The sequence below is a fragment of the Tyto alba genome, unplaced genomic scaffold, assembly GCF_018691265.1.
Source record: "Tyto alba isolate M040663 unplaced genomic scaffold, T.alba_DEE_v4.0 Super-Scaffold_39, whole genome shotgun sequence".
Taxonomy (NCBI): domain Eukaryota; kingdom Metazoa; phylum Chordata; class Aves; order Strigiformes; family Tytonidae; genus Tyto; species Tyto alba.
Window position 1 is genome coordinate 7,912,624 of NW_024881314.1, and position 22,556 is coordinate 7,935,179.

At 48.1% G+C, this 22,556-nt stretch overlaps 2 protein-coding genes across 13 annotated transcripts in view; both read left to right on the forward strand.

Moving 5' to 3' along the window:
* The first annotated feature begins 1,572 nt into the window (after positions 1 to 1,572).
* TSEN54 (tRNA splicing endonuclease subunit 54) lies at positions 1,573 to 12,065 on the forward strand. 4 transcript variants are annotated; one of them, XM_033002535.2, is made up of 12 exons: positions 1,573 to 1,667; positions 1,768 to 1,926; positions 3,267 to 3,330; positions 3,475 to 3,558; positions 5,526 to 5,624; positions 5,931 to 5,983; positions 6,336 to 6,434; positions 7,567 to 8,201; positions 8,755 to 8,815; positions 9,557 to 9,673; positions 10,762 to 10,935; positions 11,686 to 12,065. In XM_033002535.2, exons 1-11 carry the CDS (start codon positions 1,639 to 1,641, stop codon positions 10,910 to 10,912), a joined length of 1,551 nt encoding a protein of 516 aa, XP_032858426.1. In that variant the 5' UTR covers positions 1,573 to 1,638; the 3' UTR covers positions 10,913 to 10,935; positions 11,686 to 12,065. The 4 variants fall into 4 exon arrangements, with proteins under 4 accessions (XP_032858426.1, XP_032858427.1, XP_032858425.1 ...); XM_033002536.2 differs by having other exon boundaries at positions 11,706 to 12,065; XM_033002534.2 differs by having other exon boundaries at positions 10,762 to 12,065.
* A 1,586-nt stretch (positions 12,066 to 13,651) lies between these two features.
* LLGL2 (LLGL scribble cell polarity complex component 2) overlaps positions 13,652 to 22,556 on the forward strand; it is a 33,423-nt gene continuing 24,518 nt past the window's right edge. For 8 of the 9 annotated variants that reach the window (XM_042802625.1, XM_042802626.1, XM_042802628.1 and 5 more), the window contains exons 1-2: positions 13,652 to 13,790; positions 21,204 to 21,311. In XM_042802625.1, the coding sequence (XP_042658559.1) occupies positions 21,237 to 21,311 (75 nt within the window). In that variant the 5' untranslated portion in view covers positions 13,652 to 13,790; positions 21,204 to 21,236. The remainder of the gene's footprint in view (positions 13,791 to 21,203; positions 21,312 to 22,556) is intronic. The other variant, XM_042802627.1, reaches the window with a different exon arrangement.

The following is a 22,556-nucleotide window of genomic DNA, read 5'->3' on the forward strand; positions in this document are numbered from 1 at the left end:
ACATTTCTGGGTCTTGTAATCACAGTGGGTGACAAAAGCAAATTCTGGATCAGAGCCTTTCCCTGAGCAATTTAAACACATCTATTTTAAAGAAAGGCTGAGTTAAACAAAGGGGTGACAGCCCGTAAATTGAAAGCCACAGGATGTGGTGTCCTGGGATTATGTTATAATCAGGCAGTCCGAGTAGCCTCAAAAATGTATGGTTTTTTTTGAAATGAGGGGGGAAAAAGCACTGCCACTGCACAGCCTGATACCCCTCATGCTGCCTGTGAGTCCTCATCTCCCTGCGTGCCGCAGAAAGGCACTGCTGACCAAAATTGCCTGATCCCCTTGCAGGATGAAGGCTCAATTCAGGAGGAAATAATCAGGCAGGAAGCAAAAATTAAACCATCCAGTGGAAAATGGAGGGGAATGGTTTTTGCATTCATCTGCCTATGCTGGCATCTTGTCAAAGGACTATTATTGGGAAACCGCGGTGGGAAGCAGGGACTTTGGTGGGGAGAAAGTTGTATTTTCCCTTCTTGAGGCTCAGTGACTCCTGCAAGCTATCTGGCAGCAACAGGAGCCGGGGTTGAGGTGAAACTTGAACTTTTGGTGTGTTTCCCCATCAGGTCTGTTCACGCCTCCCCAGGCAGCAAATGCAGCCGTGTCAGCAGAGACACGAGGCTGTGGTGCAGGGAGGTTTGTTGTTTTCCCGCCCAGCCAGACCGCTGCACGCTCCACATGGCCTGGTGGCACCGGCACCGTGCCAGCCACTGCTGGAGCCACGAGAAACCTCAACACTCGGCGAAGGGAGAAACCACCGTCCCCAGCACTGCTGGTTCTGCTCTGGGGGCTGCAGCACATGAGAGCACACAGCACCAGTTGTGGGAGCTCCATGAGGAGGGGATGTGGCTGCCCCGTGCCGGACACAGCCGCTTCCAGATGCTTCTGGCTGGTTCCAGATGGCTTCAATGAGCCCATGGCAGGGCATGGCCGAGTGTCTCAGTGATACTAGCTATGCCTTTGGAGAAATGTATTTAAAAAAGGGCAAAATGCAGTGTGGGGAAAAAAGTGTAAGGGATGGCCCTGTGAGCAGCATGGTCAGGGAAGAAGGAGGGGAAGGAGAGGTGGTCCGGGTGCTGGAGCAGGCGTTCCCCAGAGGAGCCCCCGCCAAAGCAGATATCCACACCTGGGACTGATAGGCATGGGCAGCGAATTAATTTTCCCCAAGTCGAGCCTGTTTTACCTGTCACTGTTACCGGTGAGTGATCTCCCTGTCTCTATCTCAACCCACACGCCGTTTCACCTCGCTTGCTCCCCGGCCCCGCTGAGGAGGGGGAGCGAGAACGGCTGGGCTGGGCCCTGGGGACCCGGCCCGGGGGGAAAGCTCGGTTGCACAGCCCTGGCACACAGACTCTGAGCGCAGGGCCCCCCTTGAGCCAATGCCCAGATCAATGCGCAGATCAATGCGCAGATCAATGCGCAGATCAATGCGCAGATCAAGGCACAGCACCCCGCCGCCCCCCTCAGCGCCGGGGCCTGGCGCCCCGCCTCCCGCAGCCCTCCGAGCCTCCAGGGGGCGCGCTAGCAGCCCGCCTCGCTCTGCCGGCGCTAGGGCCCGGCGGCGGGAGGAAGCGGCTGCCCGGCGCCGCGCCGATGGAGCCCGGCGGTTCCCGCCGCCTGAGGTAGGGCCCGCCCGGGTCGGGTGTGTGTGTGTGGGGGGATATCGGTGCCCCGGTGCCGGGGCGCTCTCCCCTCACCGTGCCCCTCGTTCTTGCTCCGCAGCGCGGCGGGGTTGCCGCCGACCCGCCGCCGCAAGGCCTCTCAGCGCTTTCCCGGCCAGAAGGACTTCATTCCCGACGGGTCGGCCGAGCAGGCGGAGAAGCTGCGCCGGTGCCGGGAGGAGCAGTGGCAGCTCCTCTCCGAGGAGCGTGTGGAGCGGCTGTAAGTCCCCGGGGCTGGGAGAGGAGCGGCCCGGGGGCCGCAGGGCTGTGCCCAGCCACCGAGCACGGGGCGGTAAATTCCTTTTTCCCTGGGAGGGTTCGTGTCGGGGAGGGGGGGGGTGGGAGCACGGCTGCCAGCGATTCGGGGGTTATTAGAACGGAGCTGTGAATAGCAGGTAGGTGTCAGCACGGTAAATGCCCTTGCCCATCCCCTCAGCTCGCCAGCTCACAGCTCCCTGGCTGGGGCAGCTGCAGGGCAGCTCGCTCTGGCTCCTTCCTCGGGAGCAGAGGGTCATACTGGCACACCAGTGGCTTCGATGGGAGCGTTCAGAAAGCCCCTCGAAGGCTCCTTACTATTTTCAGGTGCGTGCATAATCCTGTAGCCTTTGCAAGTAGCAGCCGCTGTCTTCTTGGGCATGCCCTGAGTCACAGGGCCCCTTGTTGATGCTCATGTGTGGCCCTGTGCAGATTCCACTGACTCTCGGTGTCCCTGACTTATCAGTTTTGGTGGTTTCAACAGTGCTACCAGTCTCTGGAGTTTATAATTTCTTGGGGGATTTTCACATTACCTCTCAGCACATGCTTTCTCTGTTTGGTCTGCAGTTTTCTGATAACAGTTTTTCTGTCGGCACTGATCAGTAGCAGCAGAAACTACTCACATAAAAATCACACTGCTGGGGAGTTTAGAGAGAGAATGGTGACCTCCAGCTGGTCAGACAGGGTGGACCATTATCTTCCACTGTTGTCAGATTCAGGTTTGTTCAAGTACACCCATAAATATGTGTCTGGATGGAGAGCGGTGGAGACCTTCAGGCTGGGAGGGTGACTGGATGGATTTAGGTTTCTTTTCAGATGGGGAAATTGTAGTACTGGCTAAAGAAGTAGAGCAAGTCCATGGTGAACCCTACAGGCCTTACCTTCTATTTCCTTGAGCCAGCTGCTAAAAATGCATGTCTGCATTCTTGCAAAGTCACCCTCCACTTACCAGCTATTATTTTTTTTTCCTATGAGATCCTGTGGGTGCAATACAGCAATCTGAGGGCGCTTTGGCAGCGTCAGAGCAATCGTATGATATAACATTGCTTCGGCCATGCATTTCCAGCAGGCTCTTCTGGCCTAGTCTGTGGTGCTGACTGAAGACACTCTTAACTAGTTGTTGGTGATAAAATCTTCAGCTGGTACTGCTAGGTCCAGAAGATGATGCCTTTCTAAGGCTTTACTCTGTAAAAATGCCACCTGGAAGTTTGCTGCCTTTTGATACCTTCCTGAGCTTGTTGTGTCACTACAATAGGACTTGATTGTAGGACATGCTAGTAATAAACTAATCTTTAACATTCTCAGGAGGAGTCTGGTGAAAGCTGAGTGGAAGCCAGGACAGGGCATCGTAGAGCTGCAGTCCCCTGCGGTGAGTCTGCTGCAGAGTGTACTCAGTGCCATCATCTCCTGCTAGCTGTTGCAGATTCCTTAATTTGCTGCTTGAAACAGGAGAGAGCCTGGTTGTCAGCAGGGAACAGCCAGAGCCCAATAGGGATTTGTGCTTCTGTTCCAGGGGAAGTTCTGGCACACCATGGGGTTCACAGAGCGTGGCAAACAGTGCCTGCTGCCTGAGGAAGCTCTGTACCTGCTGGAGTGTGTAAGTAGGACACCTGTGCGTGGGTGGGGGCATTGGGTCCTTCCTGAATGATGGGAAGACCTGTAGCAGCTTTAGACTGAAGGCTGAAATCACTTGTGTTGGTCACTGCTGCAGTTTGAGCAGCTGATAAACACTTGTTTCTCCAGGAATTGTCCCTTTTAGCCTGTTGCTGATGGGGCTGTTTGTCTCCAGGCCATGGGTTCATATGCTGTACTCTAAAGCAGCCCCTGTCGTTGACAGTGTGTGTTAGTTGAATCGCTGGCCAGTTTATTCGGCTGGTATTGTGTTTAACCCATTTCTGTGTCAAATATGACAGCAGAGACCAGGAGAGTTTTAGCTGATCTGAATTTCTGTTAGTACAGCAGTAATAAGTTAGCTCTCTTACCAGAGTAAAAGAAGCATGAGGAACATGTTACAGTGTTTTCTATTGAGATTTCTACTTTCTTGCCCTGGGGGAAATGAAACATACATTTATATATCAATTACTTATTTATCGAAATCTATAGACATAGGCACTTGAACTTCCACAGTCCAGGAAAATTCGCTGTTCTGGGAATTTCTGGAAATTAGATCAAACCATTATCTTCTGTTCCTTGCAGGAGTTAATGGGAATAAAAAGTTTGATACTGAGAAATCCTTTTCCTTAAAACTGGTGTACAGTTACTGGGGACATCTGAGACTGGTCAGTGCCTTCTTCATAAGTTGACTTCCTCCCTTATCCCCAGTGTATCTTACATATTTTGCAATGGCAGGGTTCATGAGTTCATCACCACAGTTTTTCTGTGCTTCTCTAAGAATCTGATAGGAATTGTTGAGATTATGCAGCTTGGTAGGGCCACATTTAGGCACTAAATCAGATCTTCCCATGTGAAGGGTGTTAGAATGGGAGACAGTTATATAGCAACCAGTTCTGTACACGCTTTACACTTAAGCAGAGATCTTTGGGATTGCTACTTGGCATGTCTTCCCAGTATATATGGCAGAGAGAAATTTAAATGTGTCAGACAGAGGAGTGAGACCGGGTTGCTTTTGGTGCTTCTCTGCTTGCAGAAATGCTGGTTAGGGCTCAGTTGAATTTCTTTGCTGTAGAGAGGGGGATTTTGTCTCTCCACTGAAGCCTGTTATCAGTAGAGTAGGTGCACTGATCTAAAGGGGAACTTTTTTCCCTTAGCAAAACTTAATCGGATTATGGGCATCTGATGCCATCCCTTAAATCCTAACTGTAAAGCTAGGACTTTTTTACCTCTGACATTTTGACAAATTGGTGAAAATTGTTTAGTCATTTGCTGAGTACAAAAATATCTCCCCACAAGCAGAAAAGACCAATTAGATGCCTTCAGCCCATCCCATAGGAGAGGTGTGGTTCCTAGTGTCTTGTTTTATTTGTTTATGAGTAAACACATCCTAAAAAAAAAAGAGGAAAAAGAGGTGTAGCCTAAAACTGCCTCCTGGAGGTTAGTTGGTATTGCCTGGGGAATCTACCTGTGGGATCACTGGGGCTGCAGTAAATGCTTCTGAGGACCCACTAATTGGTGGTGGGAGATGTGGGATGGCATTAATTTCTCTGCTTCAGCTCTCAGTTGTGCTGCTTCTAAATGTTTTTGTAGTTGCCCTGTGTCCTGAATCACTGAGATCATCAAAGTTAAAGAAAATTATCTCCCAAAGCAATGATTATTCTAACAGTTGAGCATTGTGCTCACAGCTGCATTCTCCAAACAGATGCAGCGCTGGAGCAGGTCCTGACAGCTGTGGGTGGGAACTTCTTACCTGGCTGCTAAAACCAGGGCATGGGGGAACTGGGCGTGGGAGAGGGACCGTAAGTGATCCATGTGGCACATGAGGAGACATGGATATCATGTCAAGGAGGGTGCTGGAACTGCCTGTCAGGACCAGTGGGGAGAGACTGATGTGAGTTGGTATAGATCTGTTCCCCGTGACTTTCTCAACACCAGGCTTTTGCCCTTCAGGGCTCTGTTCAGCTCTTTTACAGGGATCTGCCCTTGTCAATCCAGGAAGCCTACGAGATCCTGCTGTCCCAGGAGGCAGTGAGCCTGCCACATTACCAGGTGTGTTGGGACCTCCAGCTATTGAGGAGAGGATAAAGGCAGAGAGCCCAGCCTCTGCCACACAACTTCCAGTGGCTGAGGGTGGAGCAGGACAGTTAAGGAGGGAGGGGGAGTCTTTCTCAGTTTTTCCTGCTCGCCTTCTTCCAGATGATCAGTTTCTGTTGTCCCATCTTTACTTTGAGTCCTAACCGTGGCATTTTCTCCTCTGCCAGTGCCACACTGTGTTCAGTCAATTGTAGTAGAACTGAAGTAAATTGTTAGGTTTTAGGGTAGTCATTTAACCCTCTTGCTTTCCTTTGCTCTAAGGTGTTCAGCCACTTGAAGCAACTGGGTTATATTGTACTGAGATTCGACCCCAGGTAACCAGCTTTTTCTTTCCACGCTGCTTTCTCCTTTCTGAAGACCCTGAGTAGCTCTGTGCCCACTGCATGGCCCCAGTGGAACGACAGAGAAGAGGACTTTGACCCTGCATTCCATCTCTTGGGAGGATTAAAGGCTAAAAGTGGCACTCTACCCTTCCTTGCTTCTCCCTCTTGAGGAGGTGATTGGGCACATGAAGTGGGGTGTGAACTGAGGACCATCCTGGTCCTGCTTGTGGATTTTCTGTGCCTGGAAGAAAAGGTTTATGTTGCTGTGTTCTGGGGGCTGAGCAGAAGGGTAGTTTTGCTGCCCTGCACTGCTGTCAGCCTCAGCGTTGGTGTCTCCTTACAGCACTGTCCTGTCTCCCTATGAGAGGCAACTGAACCTGGAAAGTCACTACCATGGCTCTGGGAAACACCATCGCAAAAGGAGGAGGAGTTCCAGTCCCCGGTAAGGATGTGGCCCAAAGCCTTCTTCCATCTTCTCCCTGGCTCTGCAGCTTAGGAACAGCAACCTCAGGCCTTTGTGCTGTGGGTGACGTGTCTGGCACAGCTGCTCTTGACTGTCCCCAAGCAGTGCAGTGCTTTTCCTGAACATTTTGCAGTGTGCCCTTTTGACACATCTGTATTTCACGCAGGGCAAATAGGGGCAAACTGCTCCCTGAGCCTCCCAGCTGCAGTGGTGAGATGCCAGAATAGAAAGGTAGAGAGATCAGTGCAGAAGAGACACATGGCCGATGTCTCCTCTTGCTCTTTTTTAGAGGGAGTGCAGACACCACAGTGCTCACCTTGCACTTATCCACCCGCTCAATGCAGTTTACGTGCTAGGACTGTACAGCAGAGAGCGTAGTTGGGTCCTGTCCTTAAGGGCACATGGCCTCTAGACGTTGCCAAAATGCAAACAGAAGCTGAGATAATTAGTAATTTTGCTAATAGTTATGACAGCTTCCAGTAGGTGGCATCATCCTTTAAGAAACAGGACAAGACTGGTCTGTAAGTCCCTTCCTGTTAACAGGTAAATCAGTGCCTGAGAGGTTAAGAAATTTTGGGAATCGGGAGATAAAACTGCTGGTATAAGAAGTGCCCCATCACCTCTGGGACCAGAAACTGAATCTTATACCAGTAAGAGGTGCTGGCAGGAAGGTTTCTGCCTGGCCTGTGCTGGTTTGGCTGAAGTTCATCATGTTTGTATGGAGGTGTCAATATATGGAGCGTGTGGAGGCTGCATGGCAGGTTGGGAACGTGTGTCTATACAAACCAAGACTGGGGTTCTCCTGAGTGTTGATGTCAAACCTCATGCAGGACTGCTGAGAAGTTTATTCTGCCTTTGGCATTCACTGCTTGTTTTGGCCTGCTTTTTTCCCCTTTTCATTTTGTCACACAAGCAAACGCTCTCCTTCCAGCCAAGAGGATGTTGTCAAGGGTTTGCAGACTTGTCTGGGGGTTCCTGCCACCTTTGCTGTCCTTCTTTTGGGCTTGGCAGGCTGCATTCTTCCTGTTAGCAGGGGGGAAGCAGGATTCAAAGGGAATAAAGTTCCATCACACACTCTCCCTGTTTTCTATGCTGCTACTTCTGTCTTTAGGTCACATGAGAAGAAACATAAGGTATCTGAGGACCTTACAGAAGCTGAAGGGACCTCTGAAAAAGCCAGAGATGACCGTGGAGACTCCAGCTGCCTTCCCATGGATGAAAAGCCCTTGTCAGAGCAGCCAAAGGGATCAAATGGTGGCAGTGGAATGGGGGAACCAAACCCAGTTCCTCTTGATACAGGACAAAAAGACTCCCTGAGCCCCTCCAGAAGCCAGGCTGGAGACCATAAGGAGAGCAGCACTGGCACCCATGCACCCCGCTGGGATTTTACTACCATCATCTTGCCAAATGTGGCCCCAGACCAGCCGTGCACGCATCTGCCCTCACCTGACAACGGGCTCCTGCCAGAGAATGTTCCAGGGAGGGAGGTTGATGCAGCTTTCTGGTGTGCACACATCAATCAGAAACAGGAGAAGTTGTCACGGAAGGAAAGGGAGCAGCGAGAGAGGGAGAGCAGGTACAAGAGCAGTGTCAACACTGACCAGGAGGTGAGGCGCTGCTCCAACTGGCAGGAGTACAAAGCCCTTTTGGAGCAGAGGAGCCAGCAGAAGGTTTGGAGACGACCACCGCATCTCTGGGACCAAGCTGTCACGCCGCTTTTGCAGCCGGCTGAAGCTACCTCATCAGGTAGTGGCTCTGGGAACTTGACAGGGACCCCCTTCTCCCACAACTCTGTGAAACATTGCCTGGTATGCAACAGCAAAAGGGATCATCAAGAAGCTGAACATCAGTTTAGGGGACAGTACCTTGAGAAGGAGAATGTCATTAGAAGGCCTAGTCAAAGCAGGCACAGAGGAGCCCAACCATGGGCATAGAGAGAGAGAAGAGAGCTTGTCCTCTGCCTTTCCATCTCATTCTATAGCCCACTCAAGTGCCAAGATAAACAGGGCCTTGGGAGGTCTCCTAATCCATTCCCCATGTCCTACTGCACTGCAATCCTTCCTGCTAGGCTGTTAGGCATGTGAAATCGGGGCCAGTGCGATGCAAAGCAATTGCAGGGTGTTCTGGGCTGTGTGCTGGGGAGAGATGAGGAAGTTGAGGTCTTTGAAGTAGCCAGTGGTGACTGTGGTGCTGCCAGCCATTGTCGGAGGAGGAAGGCTCGTGGGTGGTGGTAGAGTGCTTGGAGTGCCCTGGGAGAGAAATAGCTGGTCTGATCCTTTCCTGTTCCTTCTCCCTCCAGCTGCGCTCCTCCAGCAGATCAGCGTGCTGCAGCCCTCCCACATCCTGGATGGAGCCTCCCGGTTAGTATCCAGCCAGCCAGCTCGTAGCTGCTAGGGAGTGGTGGTGTCTTGTGACTGTCCCTGCTTGTGAGGTCTGTGAGATGCTCTCAGTGGCAGTTTGGGAGCTGCCTGACATCCAGGATGCTCAGAGAATACAGTGCTCTGCTCGATGACCCTGTTGCATCTGTAGTGAGGGGCTGACATTTCCATGAAGTACCAGGTTCTGCAGCTGGGGGCATTCCAGGCAATTAGAACATCAGGGCTGCTGTCTTCCTGCTGTTCTCTCTCTGCACCCCAGCCAGGTAATCTCTCCCAGACGTTTGGTTGGGTTTCACCTGTGCCTCATCCCTGGAATGTGCTGCTGTCCCTGCTGCAGTGATTATAAAACCTTGGCTTTGGGACTTTTGGTTCTGCTCCTGACTCAGAGGCTGTGTGGTGTTTGTGTGCAGTCCCTGTAGGGCAGAGCAGTGCTCTGCTCCTGTATCTATTGGTGGTGCTTCTTGCAAAGGGGTCTGAAGAGAAGGGTGTGTGGCAGATGTGGAGCAGGAGCTTGCTCTGGTCTGACTACAGGAAAGATCTGCTGACTACAGGAAAGATCTGGAAAGTAATTGGAACAGTTGCAGGGTCAGGCCTTTGAGGAGTGAAGCATATGAAAGGGCCCAAACTAGCCATGCTTCAACAGCCTTTGCTCCCTCTTTCCTCTGCTTTATCTATACCGTACAGTGTTTCAATTCCATATGGATGTGTTCTCTCTTCTTGTAGGCTGCAGGAGGACCCAGAGGGCATGCACATAGACTTCAATGTGTATCAAGCAGATGCTGTGGCCAAGTTTAAGAAGACAAACCCTGGCAAGCCCTATGTCAGGATGTGTGTTCGGAGGTATTCATGGGTCTTACTGTGTTCTGAAACATAGCAGTTGCTGTTGTGGAAATGATGTCTTAATGATCTGTCAGTGACCCAGCATCTTGTGAGCTTTGCAGAATATCAGTGCTTCCCTTGAGGGTGGTCCTGCCCAGAATTTTTTTTTTTCTTTCAGTTCCTCCTTTCTTCGAGTCTGTGGCTGACAATTCACCCAGCCCTTGCATTCAGCCCACGCTATTTGGTCTTCTGGTTGCTGCTCATGTCTGAGTATTACTGGAGCCAGGAATAAGAAGCCACGGCTGTATTTATGCAATGCTTGTGAAACTCATGTAGAGCTCAATTTTGCAGGGAGCTGTATTATACCTGAATCCTCAGCCAGTGCAGATCCCTGTGGATTTCTGCAGAGGTGTACACCTCCCCAGAGCTTGCTACAGGCTCAGGGCCGTATGTCAAAAACATATTTTGATTTTTATCAAATGTAACTGTAAGATCAGTACAAACAGGATAGGTGTCCCCTTTCTTGCTGGATCCATAAACTGATATTTAAACTTCATAGGCAGATACAAAGTTTAGTCTCTGCCTTTTCTAATTTTGATATATACTAAAACTGTCCCTTCTCCACTCTCTGCATCTGTAGTAGCCAGAGCAAGGAAGGTGTTAACACAGTTCAACAAAGGTCTGTTGTGATCAAGTAGGGTGATCCTTGCTTTATAAATATTTTCATTTACAAGCAAACAAACTCTGCAGAATTAAAAGGAGGGAAAAGCAGGTCAGACGTTGATCCCAGCAACCTAAAGATCTTCCTAGCACAAGGATATTAAGATTGCACTGGCTTGGCAATCTGCCAGTAGCCCTGTGAGCTGCATCTAATAGGCACAGTGTGGAGCAGTGTGCAGTTGCCCTTGTTTTTGGCAAAGGATTTGACAGCTCCCAGATCCTGGCATACTGTGTACTCTCCCAGGGCTGGCAGCCTCCTGCTGTGACTGAAAGGGGTGGGGAGGGTCACCACCAACTCCCAAGACCAAAGTGAGCTGTTGTGATCGTTGGCCAGGTCAGCTTTGTATTCTTCCTGCTTTGAGAACAAGGGGATATTTTTCTCTCTGCAGCTTTGATGAGCAGATTCCATCCCTGCGAGCTTTGAAGCAGGTTACGTATCAGAGTGGGGACGTCCCGGTGGTCTTTGCCCTGGTGGATCATGGAGAAATTGCCTTTTATTCACTGAAGGAGTTCAAGCTGCCAGTTGATATTAATCACTGAAGTTGCTGATGCTTGCAGAAATGGTATGGGATGAAGGGAAGAGCTTTACTCAGGATTTGTTTTCTTAATTAATGAAACATTGCAGAAAATAGAGCCTGTGATAACTGGAACCTTGGGTAGTTGACCACTTTATTTACTGTTAGAGACTTCACCCAACCAGATGGCTCAGGCTTAATAGCAAAATTTACAGCAAATAAGTGTGTATGTCTTAGCTGGGCACTTCTGGACTGGAACACACACTGCTTTGTTCTCGAAGCCGCTGGTTCTCCAGCTTTCTCATCTTGTGGACCACTAGTTTGCCTTTTCTGTGTCATCTTTGGCTGACCTGTGGACCATTAGAAAACACTTTGCTGATGATTGTCACATGTTAAGAACCATGGTGTTACACCAGTCAAGTGGTTGGAGAGTCATTGAGGTCAGTCAGGGTCAGAATAAGCTGATCAGATCAGTGGTGGTATCCTGAGCCTCTGTCATTCAGCTATGCCAACAAGATTCAGATCAGATTCTGATCTGAAAAAGGCACAGCCATAAAACTCAGCAGCCTGAAGTAAAGTTTCCAGGCACTTGAGAGCAGAAAACTCTGCCTTGAACTCTATTTCATCAGCTAGAAAGCCCCAGGGCATTGCAGATGGCACCCCAGCCTCATGCTGTAGCAACTGCTGAGATGTGTTTTGGCCACACAGCATTATGCCATATTAAAGTTTGGTCACCGGTATCAGCATACTGTATCTGATAGTCTCACCAGGGCTGTATTGTGGCCCTCTCTGTTTCAGCCTGACGTCCTCTTTCCTAGCTGTGGATCCTTGTCTTTTGCAAGTGAGAGAGCCCTGAGTAAAGAAAGAAGCTACAAATTCCTCATGAGCCTTCCAGTCCTGTGGCTGTTGTGCTCCAAACTGAGGACATCATTGCTTTCCAGGCCCTACTGTGGGTGCTTTCCACCAGGATATCCAGGTACCCAATTTGCTTTAACCTCTATGCAAAAGTGCCAGAGTTTGTGCTCAGTGCATAGAGGCATGCTGACCACGGCTGCGCTCAGTATCGAGGTTTTCAGAACTGTAAAACCAACTGGTTTAGATATGTTTTATTTGATAATCTTTGAATTCCTTTTGGAGATGGGGAGAAGGCTAAGCAATAAAAAAGCCTTTTCCAACAATGCAAGCTCCTTAGTGTGGTTCTTAATTCCCCCAGAAACATTAAGTTATGCAGAGGGAGACACTCTGGGGGGATTACTGGAACCCCAGTAGCACCAGCTGGTGAATGCCTGCTCACGGTCATACAACCCTGTGGCTGTGTAACCCCACTCCTACGCCTGTCTGTGTTTGGATCAGCCGCTGTCCTGTGTCCTGGGAGGGCAGTGTGACTTGGAGGCTGGAGCCCCTACGTCCGTGTGTGGTTCCTGTCAGCACACAACACCTCGCCATCTTCCCGCTGCGTGGTCAGAGGTATCATAGCCCAGGGTGGCAGGGATCTGCTGCAAGCACTGTGCCTGGTCCTGTTTCACGCACACACCCCTGTTATCAGATGCTGGAAGTCAGCAGGGCTCTGCTGAGGTGAGGGTCTGGCAGCTCCTCCCACGCGCCCTCCCCTTCCTCTTCCTCCTTCAAGCAGTGCTTTTGTTTTGATAGTCCTCTTCAAACGCTGGGGCTGTTGGCAGCTCCAGTCTGTGCCCTCAGCGTTCTCCCAGACCGTTTTGCAGATTAAAGGCAGTGGGAAGAGAGTTTCTAAGAACAGGCGCACCCTGAAGAGCTCCAGTCTGACCCACAGAGCTCACGTTTGTCCTGGAATTAGGTCAGTCTCCTGTTGATTTCAATCAGTCTCATCTGCTTATGCCAAGGTGGAATTGTATTGATGAACTCCTCAAGAGCCACCCAGTGAGTTTCGCTGGGGCAGAGACTCCCTGATTCAGCACAAAACAATTACAATTTAATAAGCACTGCAGGGAGGATTGAGAAACTGTGGCTGCCTTGCTCAGCACCACAACATCTGACAGTGCCTTTACCAGGATGGGATTATGATGCAGACTGATACCACCACTTCGTTTTGGCCTGTGATGCAGATGGGTTGGATGTTGCAAGAAGGCGACAGAAACAAATATTTTAATTGAAAAGCATCGCTTTTGTAAGCTTGGCTGAAAGGACTGCTGCTGGGCCCTTGTCAGAGGTAATTTCAAGCCTTTGCATGGATGGGGAGAGGTTGGTGGACCTTGACGTGCCATCATGCTCTGTGGAACTACTGATTCCTCGCCCAGCTCTTGTTCCCCGCAGCAGGACAGGGGCTGGTGGCAGCTGAGCTCCGTAGCAAGATAGCGGCAGTTGTGTGGCTCTTCTCAACGAAAGCTTCGACTTTCTGTTAAGCTTTTCCCTCTCTTTCTTTTTTTTTTTTGCAGGAAGGTTGGCACTGTCCCTGCTGCTGACGGGCGGGCAGAGCGGGGCGGCCGGGGCCTGTAACGGCAGCGCAGCCGGCGTTCCCCCCCGCCGCCACCCCGGGGCCGCCCCGATGGCGCTGGCCCCGCTTTCTGATTGGCTCCGAGTGAACGGGGTGCCTGAATTATTCATGATCGCGCCGGATGAAAGCGGGTGTGGGGGGGGGGAAGAAGCCGCGGCTCATCTTAATTTGCATGCGAGACCCCGCCCCACGAGTGAGAGCGTTGCATATGCGAGGCCCCCGCCCCTCCGATGGGCGGTCCGCTCTCTAGGCCCCGCCCCGAAGAGGGCGGCTTGCAGGGAAGCCCCGCCCCGCCGCGCCCCGCCCGGAGGTGCCCGGGCAGGGAGGCCGCCGCGCAGGCGAAGGGGGAGCGGGCGCGGAGCGGAGCGAGGCCGGGGCGGCCCGGCTCCAGGCGCCGCAGGTGAGCGCGGCTCGCTGGGGTCCCAGGACCGGGGTAGGTTTGAGGGAAGGGGGTCCTTGCGGGGGGCGGGTCCGGCCAGCGCGGTCCCGGCGGGGCTCGCTGGGGCGGTACCCGGCACTCTGGGGCTTCGCGGTGCCCGGCGGGTTTGCTGCGGGATTCCCCCGGCGGGGCTGGCAGGTGCTGGCCGGTCCCCCCGGGGGGAAGGTCCGCTTCGCCGGGGGCTCGGACCTTCCGCGCTTCCCCGCTCCGCCGAGCTCGGCTGCCGGCAGCGGCCCGGAGGCGCTGCCCACACCTGAAGCTCCCGTGCCCCAGCGCAGCCCGGGCCACCTCGGCTCGCCCATGAAACTTCAAGCACTGGTGTTGAGAGGTTGGGTTTGTTCGTGCTGTTTTTTTGTTTTTTTTTTTTTTTTGGCTTATCAAGTTCGATGTGTTGCGTTTGTTCTGGCCGGAGCGGGTAGCTGAGGGGTATCGCACGGCAGCTTTACATCCTGGGATTTTTCTGGCGGAGGTCGCGACTGTGGCCGCCGGCTCCGTAACTTCCTGGTTTAGCCCCCGGCGGGGCCGCTCCCGTGGCCGCTCTCGGGAGCTGCTGCCGGCGGCCCCGGGACGGAAGCGCCGGCCGGAGCCGCGGCCGCTCGGCAGCCGTCCCGGGGTGGCCCCGGCGCTGGGGACTCGGTCTGCTGCGGCTGGCTCCGAGCCGATGTGATTAATAAGAATTGCAACGTTGCCTTTGGGACGCTTTGTTAGCATTTTTTTTTTTTTGCTTTAACTTCAAATACCTGCCCATATTAAATATATCATATTACTGTGATTTTGGTTTTGTTTTTTTCCTCCCCAAAGTTGTAAGAGCTTGATGGATGAGAGAGCGGGTTACTTCTAACAGTGAGCAGGTGAACAAGACAGTGAAACAAGTTGTTTAGCCTTTGCCCTGGGTTGCCGGGTTGTTGTGGCATGGGAGCAAGCTGGTTACTGACATCGCCTCTCCTGGAGGTGAGGCTTAGCCCTGGCTTTGGAGAAAGTTTTGTGTGTTTATACTTAGTGTTCTTAATGGTGTAGAGCAGTTGAAGTAGACTTCTGGGTCTGTGTTTCTGCAGCGTAGAGGCACAAAGCTTTGCACTCGTGGGGATAGCAACAAGATAGGAGGACAGCTTCACTGAGATAATAAAAGTTGTCCATTGTAATGTGTTACTTGATGGGGAATGCTGCTCTTCCCAGTCATCTGAGAGCGCTTCAGTCAACTGGAATATCTTGCTTTACCAAGTCCCAGGTGATGCTGTATGCCCAAAGCAGCTGCTTGGTGATTTTAGCTTTGATTCAGGAAGCCGGTGCTTCTGGCAAGCGGAATGCAAAGCGGTGGTACGTCCCAAGGCTTCTTCATGCATCCTGGCACGTTCCTTGTAAAGACGGCCTGGCCCACAGAGGGGACAAGGATGATCTGTGCAAATAGCGAGCAGTCCCTAGTCCTGCTCGGTGCTGCTTGTGGCCACTTGAGGGGCTCCGTTTAGCTTATGGTATTGAAAAGGGAGAAGAGTTCTCAAACATCTTTATAGGATGGTGCTGAGGTATGTCTTTTATTTGGTTTTGAACAAATTGTATGTGCTGTAACTACTGACTGGAGAAAATTATTGGAGGAGTTAAGCCAGCTGTGAGTCCTATATCTTCTAGTGGCATTCGGCTGCAGTAATGTGATTGTTTCTGGGAATTGCTTATGGAAGAGCTGTGGTTTTTTTTCTTGGCTGAGGTAGAGGCTTGAGAGATGTCAAAGAGTAAGAGGTTTTAAACACCGATAATGTAATGCAGTTAGTACGTGGCAATAAAAGTAAGTGATACTGCTAGTGGCCTGGTCTTTATTTAAAATAGTTTATCAAAGGAGGGACTGGTGGTAGCTAAAGTTTGATTTCTGTGCAGAAATTCTATGCAAACTGCAATTCTCATCTAAAAAATTCTCATCTAAAAGTTCCTTCTAGCTGGATCTCTTTGTGTTGCTTTAAGAAGCAATGCTTTCTGGTTTACTCCATTGACCATCTATGTTTGGTGTAAAAGGCTGTTTCAAAGTTACAAGACACTCTTCCATTTGAATCATGCTTCTTAGCAGAAGCATACAAAGAGTTTTGCATCATGTGCAATAATGTTATTCAGTGCAAAGACTTTGTTCTGCTGTACCGTTTTGAAACTTCATGTTGTCATGCTCCCATGACAAGGGAAACACAATAGGAATCATAATGACACACAAGGTTTGCACAATTAGTAAATTCATTGTAATTGGCCGTCCCTGGTAACTCCAAGCACAAACCTCTGAAAGTACATGAACTTGCCTGATTTGTATGATTGGCTCTCAGTTATATTTTCCAAGAGGTCTTGGGGAATCTATCTCTGATCTGTTATTTGATATTTTTTGTGCTTTGGGAAGGTGGCCACCTGCACGTGCTGTTGACACAATCTGTTCAGTTGTTCATTTAACTGTCTGTCTCTCCAGGTTCACAAAAGTAAATCCTTTTTACAGGAGTATCTTTTGGTTTACTTCTGTGCTAGTGCCTGCCTACTGTCTGCAAGGTGCATCTGAACACTCCTGTTTATAAACCTGCGAGTGCTGGGGGCTAGCAGTTGATCAGCAGTTCTGTTGTGTAAGGGAGAGCTCCTCATGGTCTCATTAAACTGAGATTAGTATTGTTAGAGCATCTTCCTGGTAAAGACTTATCCTGGAAAAAGGGGGTGGTATCTTACACTTCCATGGTTTCTATGTACTGCAACTGTTCCTTCCTTTGATCTAGTTGTTCTGTTTGACTTGTGCCAAGTATCTGTGTGAGACAATTCTTGAGTATCTGTCTTGATAGTGTTATAGCCAAGCATGATTGTAGAGATGAACTTTACAGTGACAGCCCAGTTAAAGAATAGCTAGGGGTTGTTTCATCGATTTCAAGCTAAAAGTGTTCTTAAACTTGTAATTTCACAGTGAGTCATGTCTGATGGCTCTTGTAATCGATAAACTTGATAAGACTAGTATTTAAATGATGCTTTGATCATTTTTGTTGTTGCAAGATCATTGGTGCTAAGGAATAGCTTTTTCCTTTGCAATTGATGCGGCCTGTGTTCTGTTGCTGCTGACTGTGTTGGCAGCAGGGACAAGGCAAACTTCTGGGTGCGGGAGGAAACCCAGTTCAGACAAGGCCATGGCAGTGACTGTTTGTTATAGGAGCACTAACTGCTTGTAGTTCAAACAAAGCTTGTTGATAAGGCCTCTTTTATTTTGGCAGGGTTGATAAAGTATTATCAGATGCATAGGTAGAAGTTTTCCCTTTAAGGACCTGTAAGCAGGAAGGAGTGATGAGGAAGGAATGAAAAGGAGATCTAAAGCAAGGCAAGATTTGAGAGTTCTTGAGATACTTGATGGCATTTTAAAAACAGGGCTGTTGGACCATACTCCATTGCAAACCTGTTCAGGTTGAGTAAAAGTTGCCTAGGAGCACACTGATGGTACCTTGCAACTCTTATGTGAGAAAAATAAACTTATTATGGGTATGTTTTTGTTGTGGGGTTAACTTGAGACCATATCCATGCTTAATACTGTCTTTGTAGTAAAAATTTCTGACCTGGGCTTCCTCATCTTGTAAGACTGGATTATTTTATGTGATTGGGACTTACAACACTGGTTCTCTTATACTTTTGGCCAGAAATTCCACTATCATGGAAGGACATAAGCAAAAATTGGAACAAATTGCTACAAAGGATAATTTCCCCCCAGCCCATGCCTAGTTGATGGAGAAAATCTGGAATGTCTCAACAAGCTGTGCACAGGCATCAAGATACATTGCTGTGTTCAAAAGCAATGAAGACAAAGCAAAACGTGGAGCTCTGATGTGATGGCTAACACACAGCAGTGAGGATCAATTAATGCTTATACTAGGAAGAAGCTTTTGGCCTTCTATTGAATATGCATCTCTTATGAGATGTGGCATGTGTACTTGCTGTAAATCTCAACATCTACAATGAGTGGAGCTGAGCAAGGAAGCCAGAATGCAATCTGGTTTTGATGTTAACTGTTCCTTAGTCTGTGATTGGAAACAGGATCATCTTGCAACTCATGCTTTCATTGCCTTTCTGTATGAATAGTGAAGAGCTTTTGTTTTGTGGCTGGATCTAATCAAATGAGATGAAAAAGGGTATGTCATTATATTTAGCTAAGTGTTCAGCTAACAAAGTGACAGAAGCTTGATGTACCGGGTGCTCTGAGTTTTGCTGTCAGGTGTCCATATACTGAATATGAGCAAAATTGGGATTGACTCAGCTGTGGGCTATTGTTGCCTATAAACAGCTGCCCTCTGCATCTTAGAAGAGAATGTTGCACATAGTTTTTGGTAAAAGACTCATCTCTGAAAGCCGAAAGAACTGTTTTGCTAGAAAAGAAGAACATTAGATACACACAGACCTGGCATGGCTTCAGAGGCTACTGAAGAATTCCTCTCTGGCTATTGGTAGCCACAACTGTTACCATATGGTTCTAAATGCTGACTGGCAGATAACTGCAGAGCACGTGGGATTAGAATTTTATGTAAGACACTGAAGGTGTGTGGGAGAGAAGCTGGTCTGCTAATATGTAAGTGTGCATTTGGAAGATAAGATTATACAGATCGTGGAATCTTTTTGTTTTTCTAGAATTGGAAAAGGCACTTGCTTACTATACTAAAAATAAAATTCTTCTCATTGACAAAAGCCTTGCAAACTTTTAATAATAATTCTGCTGGGACAACCTGTGCTGCAGTGGTTGCCATTCTCTTCACTGTTCATTCTTTGCCTTTGCTCAGAACTGCTTTTCCTCTCATCTCCTCCCATTCTGTGACACTCAGGAACTCTTTGGTCAGGCATAAAACCCTGGTACAAGTCAATGAGCGATGACACTTGTAGCATGCTTTCTCTGATCATAATGGACACATCCGCTTGCTTGGATGACGTTTCTTCAAGTGAGTTACTGCTTGATTCTGAACTACTATGCTCCTTAGCCAGTTGAGCAAGTTATTGTGGGCTGGTGTGAATGCTAGATCTCTTGCATAAGCAGGTTAAAACAGCGTGCTTCTAGATGCACTTAATATTTCAGGATAAAACATTCTAGCAGGGTGTTAAATACAAAGTTGTGTCTCTCAAGTCAAGCCCACTCTTCTCCCTACTTTTCTCATAACAGTGAGTTTGTCTTTGCTCTCACAGCTGAGGAAGTCTCTTTTCTCAAGTGGGGAGAATAATTAGTAGAGTTTCTCTGTGGGTTTGCCTAGTTTAACAAGTCCAGGATATTGATTGACAGTGGGAAAGGGTGCGTCTCTTTGGCACTTTCCTTTCCTTGTCTGGCTAAGGACAAACTGTGTTATACATGGGTGTGATATGCTTTCCTTGCATAGCACAGCAGCTTGTCACTGCTCTGCAACTTTTGCTAACTTGGAGTGAATATAGCCTCATGTAAATAAGTCCTTCTTTCTCTCAGGAATATCTGATGAAGAAGACTTATGATCTGATACTTTGACTGAAATTTCAAAAATTGTACCTAAATCACTATAGAAGAATGTACTTTGCAAGTAAACTACACTTCTATTCTTCCTCTCTTTTTTGGGATCCCCTGCTATATGTGTGTCTGTGCATATTCTTCACCCCTGCATGTGCTGATGGCACAGTTCATGAATACAGATGCCTGTAGCTGCCTGCTCAGTGGCACTTTTCTCTGTTGTGAGTGGAGATGCTAGTGATTCTAGGTGGGGACTAAGTGACTCAGGCTTTTGGTGTTGATGTGATCTTCTGGTCCCCTGAACAAGGACTGCATTGCAGTCATCTCAGTGAGCTCTGGACAATACTGTGTAGGTAGGTGGCTGGAGATTTTGGAGTGTGAGCAGGAAAGGTAAAAGGGGAGTAATGTAGCAGAGAGGTACAAGTTCTAGCTCAGGGAGTTTCTAAAGGGACTTCTCAAAATATGGCTATGGAGCATCCTGTTTATAACACCATTTCCTTTTTTTTGGTCCTTCACAGCTGGTAAAGCCTTGCTAGAAATGATTTGAAACACTATTCAAGGTCCCAGGAATGACTGGCTGATTTAAGTCATTAACCAAAGACTGTCATTATTGGCAGGAGCACACAGATAGCCACCTTGTTTGCCAGCTCTGCTATTCCCATCTATACAGATAGGCTGTGAAAGCTTTCTTCCCTCAATTACTCCCTAGCCCCACAGTTTGTACAAGGGCCCAAGGGCCCCTGTTCACTTGACAGTCCCTTTGGTGCTCCTGCTCCCTCTTTCCCTTCTGACACCAGCCTTCTTCCCCCTGTTCCCCACCTTACTGTACATGTGTATGTAACTCGTCTGATGATGGGTTACTATAGAATATCTATAATGATTCTTCATTGCACCTCAGAAGTTCTGGCCCCCACTGTGCATGTGTGTTTTGTACAGAGTAGCTGGTAAATTGCTATAATTTTCTGTCCAACAAATTAAAATAAAATACTGGCTTGAGTGTCCAGTAGCTGCTTCATGAACAGCTGAGCTGTCTGTACACTGGAAACTGGAGCTTGTGAAAGATGGCCAGGGCAGGCAGAAGCACTTATGCCAAGGTAAGTTGTCAGGATGCGATTCAAACCTTTGCTCTTGAGTTGGAAAGAATTTTACTTGCCACTTAGCACCTCTGCAGAGGGGAGATGTGATAACAAATTTCTTGAGCTGTACAGAATACGAGGCTGTAGCCTGGTATGCCCGGTTTGATTACTAGGATCCAAGTCAGGTCTAATTTGTCCTGCTTGGATCCTCCTGATGCTGTGAGAGACCAGGTAGCGAGATACACTGAAAGGCTTCTGCTTTTAGCTGCACATTGAACTGCAGGTGCAAGATTTCCTTCCCCTACCCCCACCTTGAGCAGGGAGTTACGCTTGATATTTTACAAAAGCAAGTTAATAATTAATGCAGCTAACCTGCAGGCAGCACCGTGCCCTTTCTACAATACCCATGGAGCAAGCTGAAAATGTGTTTCTTTCTCTTTTTAGCTCAATAGCTGGAGGGTTACTTGGGGTGAAAACTGATACTAGTCAATAATGCCTGTGAGCCTTTAGATTGGGTTTGTCTGAATGTTTATGCAAATACTGCAGTTTTGCTTGCCTCTTCTTTGGATGAGGTCAACTGAAGTGATCATAAAGTGGCCAAGTGTAAAAACTCTTCTAGAATCCTCTTGGCTTATCTGAACTGGTTTGCTTTAGCAATGTGAAAATGGTATTGTGTAAGTCGTGCACCAGAGATGTCGCTCTGTGGTGGTATCAGGTTTTAGTTACTCGATAGTGATGTTGTCTCATTCTGCTCTGGCTGATTCGTATTACCTACTAAACCAAAACAAATAACCTACTTCTGTTTGCTTCTCTTCTCAGGCTGCTTTCACTTATATGGCTTTACCTTTTTTTTTTTTTTTTTTTTTTTTTTTTTTTTGTTAGGATTTTTGGTGCCAAGATACTACAGCGAGGAAGATGAGAAGGTTCTTAAGACCCGGACATGATCCAGTGAGAGAGAGGCTTAAACGCGACCTTTTCCAGTTCAACAAGGTAGAGTGCTTTCCTCAAACTTCAAGGCATATAAGTACAAGGCAAATCTATCCTGAACCACTGCATGGTGTAAAGGGAAGGAAAAACTACTTGAGTGTGGGTGGAAAAGTTAAATTTAGGAGCGGTGGTTTGTTCTCTTTTTTCAATTCTGTCCTTTTTTCCCCAATGTGCCTGACTAGTTTTCTTTAAGCTCATGAACATGTTTTCAATTCTGGCTTTCATTTTTAAGGAAAAGGATATTGTCATGCTGTTGAGTGGCACTTGCTGAAATTCACAGCAGCTTCTAAATACTCTGAGCATTATGTAGTTTGTCCTGCTATGTGCTGTGACTACTTATGTTATAGGTAGTCTTTGCACTACCACTATGGGAATAAACATTTTTCTAAAGATATGCATAAGCCACAGCTTGTGATGTAGCTGAAGTCAGAGTTCCTTGTCCATGATTATACTTTGGATTTATAAGCATACCTCTGTTTTTAAATGTGAATTTAAAAGTCTGTGGTAGAAATAGAGTAGCATGTAGGCAGCACAATGGCATTAATAATGAATTTGCTATTTTCTTAGTCTGAATCTGTATCTAGATTTTTTTTTTTTCCTTCCCTCTGTGAAGAGGAAATAGAAATGGCTGTGCTCTCTATCCAACACTGGGCATTTTTCTTTTGAGCCTTGGCCAGGAACATAGTGCTTTCATCTTTGTAAATGCCTAGTATTAATTCTTTGCCAAGCTAATGGCTACTTACACCTTCATTGGGTATCAGAAACACATTTGTAGGTTTTTTATTTCCAAGGTTTAAATGGAATTTTGCTGAAAAGTATAATGGATAAATGAAGTCAGCCTAGGAAATAACCTCCTTGATTCATTAAAATTCTAGTGTAGATATATACTTAAAGTGGAACTTTGGATATTTGAGATAAATGACTTAATGTAATTTGGTACTAAACCACACCATTTCCATGCATTACATCCCCTCCTGTCGGGGAGACAAAAGGAACTCGAGTGCTTCAGAATTATTTTCTGCTTGCTACCATGAGGAAATGCTAGCGCAGATGCAGTAAAAATTACAATAAATGAAGACCAGGATTGAGTTGCTTGCATTTAGCTGAATGTGATGTCAGCTTCAGAAAAGATGTCCCAGGGATGGGTCAGAATTGTTTATAAGCGTATAAAATTGCATATACCTCGGAAAAACCTTTGCTATTTCAGGGATGTCTCTTCATTGAATATGCCTTTCTCTTATGAGAATG